The 9,109-nt window shown below is 50.7% G+C and overlaps 1 protein-coding gene across 2 annotated transcripts in view; it reads left to right on the forward strand.

Moving 5' to 3' along the window:
• The window catches only part of MYO1F (myosin IF), a 55,176-nt gene that overhangs the window by 33,727 nt on the left and 12,340 nt on the right, over window positions 1-9,109 (forward strand). For both annotated transcript variants that reach the window (XM_032251923.1, XM_032251922.1), the window contains exons 15-19: window positions 1,129-1,214; window positions 4,328-4,409; window positions 6,955-7,061; window positions 7,421-7,519; window positions 7,623-7,767. In XM_032251923.1, coding sequence (XP_032107814.1) covers window positions 1,129-1,214; window positions 4,328-4,409; window positions 6,955-7,061; window positions 7,421-7,519; window positions 7,623-7,767 — 519 coding nt within the window. The remainder of the gene's footprint in view (window positions 1-1,128; window positions 1,215-4,327; window positions 4,410-6,954; window positions 7,062-7,420; window positions 7,520-7,622; window positions 7,768-9,109) is intronic.

A 9,109-nucleotide genomic window follows, 5' to 3' on the forward strand; every position in this document is an offset into this window, starting at 1 on the left:
TATATATATACACACACACACACACACACACACACACACACACACACACACACACACACACACACACACCAAAAGAAAATTAGCTGGGTGTGGTGGCAGTTACCCATGGTTCCAGTTACTCAGGGGGCTGAGGCAGGGGAATTACTTGAACCCAAGAGGTGGAGGTTGCAGTGACCCGAGATTGTGCCACTGCACTACAGCCTGGGCAACAGAACGAGACTCTATCTCAAAAAACAAAAGCAGACCGGGCGCGGTGGCTCAAGCCTGTAATCCCAGCACTTTGGGAGGCCGAGGCGGGTGGATCACGAGGTCAAAGAGATCGAGACCATCCTGGTCAACACGGTGAAACCCTGTCTCTACTAAAAATACAAAAAATTAGCTGGGCATGGTGGCACGTGCTTGTAATCCCAGCTACTCAGGAGGCTGAGGCAGGAGAATTGCCTGAACCCAGGAGGCGGAGGTTGCGGTGAGCCGAGATCGCGCCATTGCACTCCAGCCTGGGTAACAAGAGCGAAACTCCATCCCAAAAAAAAAAAAAAAACAAAAGCAAACAAACAGAAAGGGCTGGAGCTCCCATGTTCCTGAAGTCGGGGTTGCAAAAGCCCTGCTTGGAACTACAGAGAGCCCCCAGCTTTGGTAGCAGCCCCGGCCCCCAACCCTGGCTGAAGCCCCCGCAGGGATTCCCTGAGCCAGAGCTGTTACCCTCCTGACACAGGCCCCCCACACTGGCCCCCGATTGACCAGGTCAGAGACACCCAATCTAACTTCTGAGGCTACAGGCCCCCGCCCCACGAATCTGAGCTATAACTGTCATTGCCGCCCTGGCCTCTGATGCAGGCTGCAGCTGTCTTCCCACTCATCTAGGCTGTAGCACCCACCTCCCCTCATCTCTGACCTGGGATATAGCCACAATCCTCTAACCTCAACTTGAATATCAGCCCCCCAGGGAGCCCGACCCCTATCCCCTGAACTGTAGATACCCTGAAACAGTGCTGTAGACGCTCCCTGATCCTCTCACCCCAAAACAGGTCCCAGGAAACCCTTGACTACCTGGGCTGAAAGCACCCTGCGCCCACCCTCCCACCCAGGTCTCCGTCCCTCACTGTCCTAAGCACTGCCTCCCTCCAGGTCTCCTATGACGTCAGCGGCTTCTGCGAGAGGAACCGAGACGTTCTCTTCTCTGACCTCATAGAGCTGATGCAGACCAGTGAGCAGTGAGTGGTCTTGGGCATGGGGACCTCTGGCTACAACCCCCCAAGGGGATGGAGGGAGGACCGGGCACCACCCCATCTTCCCCAGAGCTGCCATCTCGCCACAGACCTTAGAGGAGTGGCTGTGTGGCCAGGATGGTGTTTCTGTGGACTAGTTCTGATGTAAAAAATAACTCCAGCCGGGCGCGGTGGCTCAAGCCTGTAATCCCAGCACTTTGGGAGGCCGAGGTGGGTGGATCACGAGGTCAAGAGATCAAGACCATCCTGGTCAACATGGTGAAACCCCGTCTCTACTAAAAATACAAAAAATTAGCTGGGCATGGTGGCGCGTGCCTGTAGTCCCAGCTACTCAGGAGGCTAGGGCAGGAGAATTGCCTGAACCCAGGAGGCAGAGGTTGCGGTGAGCCGAGATCGCGCCATTGCACTCCAGCCTGGGTAACAAGAGCGAAACTCCGTCTAAAAAAAAAAATAAATAAATAAATAAATAAATAACTCCAGAGGCCAGGCACAGTGGCTCATACCTATAATCCCAGCACTTTGGGAGGCTAAGGCTGACAAATCACCTGAGGCCATGAGTTCCAGACCAGCCTGGGCAACATGGCAAAACCTTGTCTCTACTAAAATTATAAAAATTAACCAGGCATAGTGGCTCACACCTAGCAGGCAGATGATGAGGTCAAGAGATCAATACCATCCTGGCCAAATGGTGAAACCCTGTCTCTACTAAAAATACAAAGATTAGCCAGGTGTGGTGGCACATGCCTGTAGTCCTAGCTACTGGAGAGGCTGAGGCAGGAGAATAACTTGAACCCAAGAGGTGGAGGTTGCAGTGAGCTGAGACTGCACCACTGCACTCCAGACTGGTGACAAAGCGAGACTCCATCTAAAAAAAAAAAATCAGGGGCCGGGCACGGTGGCTCAAGCCTGTAATCCCAGCACTTTGGGAGGCCGAGGCGGGTGGATCACGAGGTCAAGAGATCGAGACCATCCTGGTCAACATGGTGAAACCCTGTCTCTACTAAAAATACAAAAAATTAGCTGGGCATGGTGGTGCGTGCCTGTAATCCCAGCTACTCAGGAGGCTGAGGCAGGAGAATTGCCTGAACCCAGGAGGCGGAGGTTGCAGTGAGCCGAGATCGCGCCATTGCACTCCAGCCTGGGTAACAAGAGTGAGACTCCGTCTCAAAAAAAAAAAAAAAAAAAAATCAGATTCAGATAGTTCTGATCTGATTGTTCAGATTCTGATAGTTCAGAATCAGATGCAGATTCTGATTCTCGAGGTCTGGGGTGGAGTTTGAGCTTCTGCTTTTTTGTCCTGGCAGAGATAAGGTCTATTGCCACAGCACGAGTGCAGTGTCTCAATCACAGCTCACTGCACCCTCCACCTCCTAGGCTCAAGGGATCCTTCCATCTCCGCCACCTGAGTAGCTGGGACTACAGGCATGTGCCACCACACCCAGCTAATTATTTTTTTAATTTTCTTTATCTCTTTTTTGTAGGTAATGCTGCTAAATTAATTAATTTATTGTTATTATTTTTGCTGGCAGAATAGACAAGTTAAAAATAATTTAAAACACTTTTTTGAGATAGGGGTCTTGCTACATTGCCCAGGCTGGTCTTGAACTCGGGACCTCAAGTGATCCTTCTGCCTAGGGAGATTCCATATTGGAAACAAGGCCCAAGGATGCCCAGGTTGCTGGTCCAGGAACCACATGTCAAACACTTTGAGGATCTCTGTCTTATTACTTACAACTAATGCTACATTCTTTTTTCTTTCTTTCTTTCTTTTTTCAAGACAGAGTCTCCCTCTGTCACCCAGGCTGCAGTGCAGTGGTGCAATCTTGGCTCACTGCAACCTCTGCCTGGGTTCAAGCGATTCTCATGCCTCAGCCTTCTGAGTATTTTTAGTAGAGACAAGGTTTCACCATGTTGGCCAGGATGGTCTCAATCTCTTGACCTCATGATCCGCCTGCCTCAGCCTCCTGAGTAGCTGGGCACCTATAGGTGCCCACCACCATGACCAGCTAATTTTTGTATTTTTAGTAGAGATGGGGTTTCGCCATGTTGGGCAGACTGGTCCCAAACTCCTGACTTCAGTTGATCCACCCATCTCAGCTTCCCAAAGTGCTGGGATTACAGGTGTGAGCCACCGTGCTCAGCCCTATTAACCATTTTAAAATGTACAATTCATCCATGCTGTTCCCCCTCTGTGGCAAAGAAAAATAAAGGAAATAAACACATAAAGTAAAATGGGCTGGGTGCGGTAGCTCACCCACTTTGGGAGGCTGAGGTAGGTGGATCACGAGGTCAGGAGTTCGAGACCAGCCTGGCCAGCACAGTGAAACCTGTCTCTACTAAAAACAGAAAAATTAGCCGGGTGTGATGGCACACACATGTAGTCCCAGCTACTCAGGAGGCTGAGGTGCAAGAATCACTTGAACCCGGAAGTCAGAGGTTGCAGCAAGCTGAGACCACGCTACTGCACTCCACCCTGGGTGACAGAGTGAAACTCCCTCTCAAAATAAATTAATTAATTTAATCAAATTAAATTAAATGTACAATTCAGTGGCATTAAATACATTCACACATTGGCTTGAGCCCAGGAGTTCCAGGCTGCAGTCACTATGATCGCACCAATGCCCTCCAACCTGGAGGACAAGGTGAGACACTGTCTCAAAAAGCAAACCAAGGCCGGGTGCAGTGGCTCATGCCTGTAATCTCAGCACTTTGGGAGGCTGAAGCAGGTGGATCAATGGAAGTCAGGAGTTTGACACCAGCCTGCCCAACGTGGCAAAACCGCATCTCTACTAAAAAATACAAAAATTAGCTGAGCATGGTGGTATGTGCCTGTAATCCCAGCTACTTGGGAGGCTGAAGCAGGAGAATCGCTTGAACCCAAGAGACGGAGGTTGCAGTGAGCTGAGATTGTACCACTGTTTGTCTCAAAACAAAACAAAACAAAACAAAAAACCCTCTGTGTCTCACCCATCACAGCTCCCATCCTCATTGAGAGAACCATATTTCACCTTGCGGCGTTGAGGCTGCCCTGCCTCTGGAGGTGGGCATCCCAAGGTCCAGCCATACCTCCAATTCCTCTTTTCCCCTCCCCCACCCAGGGCCTTCCTCCGGATGCTCTTCCCTGAGAAGCTGGATGGAGACAAGAAGGGGCGCCCCAGCACTGCCGGCTCCAAGATCAAGGTGGGCCTGGGGTGCATGACAGAGGACTGGGCACAGGGAGGGTTCAGTCCCACCCTACCTGCAGTCCAGACTCTATTTCCAGACTCTCATTCCAATGCCTGTCTCTCCACCACCCCTGGGGCTTCTGCCTCTATGACCTCATCTGTTCAGCAAGGTCTTCCTCCAGCTCTGGGTTTAGGGGGCTTGGACCAGCTTCTTAAGAATCTCCATCAACTCCTTAAATACAGAAGTGGACCATTATCCTAATGAATTTTTGTTTGGTCTTTTAGACATTTACCATTTTTTTAATTTACGGTAAAATATGGCTCACACCTGTAATCCCAGAATTTTGGGAGGCCAAGGCAGGTGGATCACAAGGTCAGGAGATCGAGACCAACCTGGCCAACATGGTGAAATCTCACCTCTACTAAAATGTAAAAAAAAATTAGCCGGGCATGTTGGCGCACGCCTGTCCTCCCAGCTACGTGGGAGGCTGAGACAGGGCAATTGCTTAAATCCAGGAGGTGGAGGTTGCAGGAAGCTGAGATCATGCCATTGCCCTCCAGCCTGGGTGACAGAGCGAGACTCCATCTAAAAAAAAAAAAAAAAAAAAAAAAAAAAAAAAAACTTAAATATCCAATAATTTTTTTTTTTTTTGAGATGGAGTCTCACTCTGTCCCCTAGGCTGGAGTGCAGTGGCATGATCTCAGCTCCCTGCAACCTCCGCCCCCAGGATTCAAGCGATTCCCCCACCTCAGCCTTCCCTGTAGCTGGGATTATAGGCACGCAGCACCATGCCCAGCTAATTTTGTATTTTTAGTAGAGATGGGGTTTCACCATGTTAGCCAGGCTGGTTTTGAACTCCTGACCTCAAGTGATACACCTGCCTTGGCCTTCTAAAGTGCTGGGATTACAGGTGTGAGCCACCGCGGTGCCCGGCCAGTCTCAAACTCCTGACCTCAAGTGATCCACCGACCTCAGTCTCCCAAACTGCTAGGATTACAGGCATGAGTCACCACATCCAGCCTATCCAATAATTTTTTTTTTTTTTTGAGATGGAACTTCGTTCTTGCTGCCCAGGCTAGAGTGGCACGATCTTGGCTCCCTACAACCTCCACCTCCCGGGTTCAAGCGATTCTCCTGCTTTAGCCTCCTGAGACACGGACCTGTAGTTCCAGCTACTCGGGAGGCTGAGGTGGGAGAATCCCTTGAACCTGGGAGATGAAGGCTGCCATGAGCGGAGATCATGCCACTGCACTCCAGCCTAGACAACAGACTGCGACTTTGTCTCCAAATAAAAATAAAAATAAAGCCAGGCGCGGTGGCTCAAGCCTATAATCCCAGCACTTTGGGAGGCCGAGGCGGGTGGATCGTGAGGTCAAGAGATCGAGACCATCTGGTCAACGTGGTGAAACCCCGTCTCTACTAAAAATACAAAAATTAGCTGGGCATGGTGGCGCATGCCTGTAGTCCCAGCTACTCGGGAGGCTAAGGCAGGAGAATTGCTTGAACCCAGGAGGCGGAGGTTGCGGTGAGCCGTGATCGCGCCATTGCACTCCAGCCTGGGTAACAAGAGCGAAACTCCATCTCAAAAAGAGAAAAAAAATAAATAAATAAATAAATAATAAAAATAAAAATAAAATAAAATGCAAAACCCAAGGCTAGCCTCTCAGGCATACACACAGTTCCCTACTTCCAAAGTACCTGTCTCAGCCAGGCACAGTGGCTCACACCTGTAATCCAAGCTACTCTGGAACCTGAGGCAGGAGGATTGCTTGAGCCCAGAAGGTTGGACCTGCAGTGAGCTATCATGGCACCACTATACTCCAGCCTGGGCGACAGAGCAAGACCCTGTCTCAAAAAAAAATACCCGGCCCGGCACAGTGGCTCATGCCTGTAATCCCAACACTTCGGGAGGCTGAGGCAGATGGATCACCTGACGTCAGGAGTTCATGACCAGCCTGATCAACATGGCAAAACCCTATCTCTACTAAAAATACAAAAAGTAGCCGGGTGTGGTGGCACACGCCTGTAATCCCAGCTACCTGGGAGGCTGAGGCAGAAGAATCTCTTGAATCCAGAAGGCAGAGGTTGCGGTGAGCCAAGATCATACCATTGCACTCCGGCCTGGGTGACAGAGCAAAACTCCATCTCCAAAAAAAAAAAACAAAAAACAAAAAAAACACCACCCAAGGTACCTGTCTCCCCAAAGGACAAAAAGAAATGCTCTTTCGAGGGCTCTGTTACTCAGTCAACAAACAAACATTTACTACTAGGCACTTACTATGTGCCAAGCTAAGTGGTGAGTGTGACAGATATGAGAGCTCGTCGTCCTGGGTTCAAGGGTCAGGCAGACACCCCACATCAGTCCCACTAGTGTGGTATGCACAAGCTGAGGTGAACACAGCCTGCGACATCTGGCTTCTGTGGCCTACCTGTTACCAGCCCTCACCCACCCCCAGTGTGTCTCTGTCTCCTGAGACTGTATCTAGGGTGGGGGAAAAGAAAGGGTCCAGAGGGTCCCATCTCTGTGCCCCCCACCCACCCGTCTCCACTTCTGCCCCAGAAACAAGCCAACGACCTGGTGGCCACACTGAAGAGGTGCACACCCCACTACATCCGCTGCATCAAACCCAATGAGACCAAGAGGCCCAGGGACTGGGAGGAGAACAGGTGATCTTCCCAACCCATCCAAGACTCATCCCCTCAGGGCCCTGCGGTTACCCCCAGAACTGACCGAGACACTTCCCTGACCTCCTGTAGGATGACCCAGGGACTAGCACAGCCCCTCCCTCCACCCCCACCTGCAAACTGACCTCAGAAGGGACCATCAGGATAAGATCCCTTCCCCCAGTCCCCAGGCTGACCCCTGAAGTCCCCCCCAGACCACAGAACTTACCCCTCAAACTTCCCTCAGCATGAATCCAGAGCCCCCCAAATCCCCCACCTCCAGCACCTCCCACCCACCCCCAGGACTGGTGACTGTCCCCCCAGCCCCCTGAGCAGGGGACTCAGTCTACTCTCCCCACCAGGGTCAAGCACCAGGTGGAATACCTGGGCCTGAAGGAGAACATCAGGGTGCGCAGAGCCGGCTTCGCCTACCGCCGCCAGTTCGCCAAGTTCCTGCAGAGGTGCGGAGCCCTCCCATCCCCGCCCTTGCCATCCCCTCAATCAGAACGCCCAGCAGCCCATGTCTACTCCAAGCACTCCCACACCTCGGCCCTCCCCACCCAGGTATGCCATTCTGACCCCCGAAACGTGGCCCCGGTGGCGTGGGGACGAACGCCAGGGCGTCCAGCACCTGCTTCGGGCAGTCAACATGGAGCCTGACCAGTACCAGATGGGAAGCACCAAGGTCTTTGTTAAGAACCCGGAGTCGGTGAGTGCGTTTGAGGGACAGACAGAGGAGGAGGGAGAGGGACAGAGAGAGACAGAGATTGAGAGAAAGATTGAGAGATTGAGAAAGAGATTGAGAGCGACTGACAAAGGGAGACTGACAGAGAAATTGAGAGACTGAAAGAGAAATTGAAAAAGCAATTGAGAAATTAATAGACTGAGAGAGACTGAGCAAGAGATTAAGAAAGACTGCGAGTGAGAGAGAGAGAGACACTCTGGTCGGCAGGGCTAAGTGGCTCACATCTGTAATCCCAGCACTTTGGAAGGCCAAGCTGGGCAGATCATGAATGAGGTCAGGAGATTCAGACCATCTTGGCCAACATGGTGAAACTCCCCATCTCTACTAAAAACACAAAAATTAGCTGGGTATGGTGGCACGTGCCTGTAGTCCCAACTACTTGGGAGGCTAAGGCAGGAGAATTGCCTGAACCTGGGAGGCGGAGGTTGCAGTAAGCTGAGATGGCGCCACTGCACTCCAGCCTGGGAGAGAGAGAGACTCTGGAAGAAACAGACCAAAACATTTGACATAGAACAGAAAAAAAGCAAAATAAAACCAGCACCAGGCCAGGTGCGGTAGTTCATGCCTATAATGCCGGTGTTTTGGGAGGCTGAGACAGGAGGATGGTTTGAACCCAGGAATTCAGACCAGCCTGGGAAACACCCTCGGCTAATTTTTGTGTTTTTTTTAAATTTTTTGTAGAGACAGGGTCTTTCTATGTTGCCCAGGCTGGTCCTGAACTCCTAGGCTCAAGCTCCTCCCACTTAGCCTCGCAAAGTGCTGGGATTAGAGGCGTGAGCCATCGCACCAGCCTGTATTTGCTGTATTTCCCATCTTCACTAATTGACAAAATTGTCCCTTTGATCACAGTTTCTCTTTGAATTAGGATGTTTCTCAGGCATCTGCCCTATTCCAGTTAATTGTTCTGTTCTTTGACAGGCACGCCATTGTTTTTATTATGATAGATTTACGGTATTTTAATATCCAATAGTTCATTAAAAGTAGGTTGTTGTATCCAGGCTCACCTTGTTCACCTGCTATTATTCCAAATGAAAAAACATTCCTCTCAGAGTTTGCACTTTGACTTGCTCTAATGTAATTCATTCTCTAACTCACCTCTGGGCCTAGACTCTTACAACTCAAAACCCTTTCCTCTGCTTTCTGCAAAAGCTTCCTTTCTGGGCCTGCCATGGATGGCTGTGCAGGTTGTACACTACTCAACCACACAGTCGCCAGTCACAACACAGTCCTACACATCAGACTTTTTTTTTTTTTTTTTTTTTTTTTTCAGGGGGGGTTTTACCTTTTTTGCCCCGGCCTGGAGTGC

This window comes from Sapajus apella, unplaced genomic scaffold, assembly GCF_009761245.1.
Source record: "Sapajus apella isolate SASKATOON/1434 unplaced genomic scaffold, GSC_monkey_1.0 scaffold77, whole genome shotgun sequence".
Classification (NCBI taxonomy): Eukaryota; Metazoa; Chordata; class Mammalia; order Primates; family Cebidae; genus Sapajus; species Sapajus apella.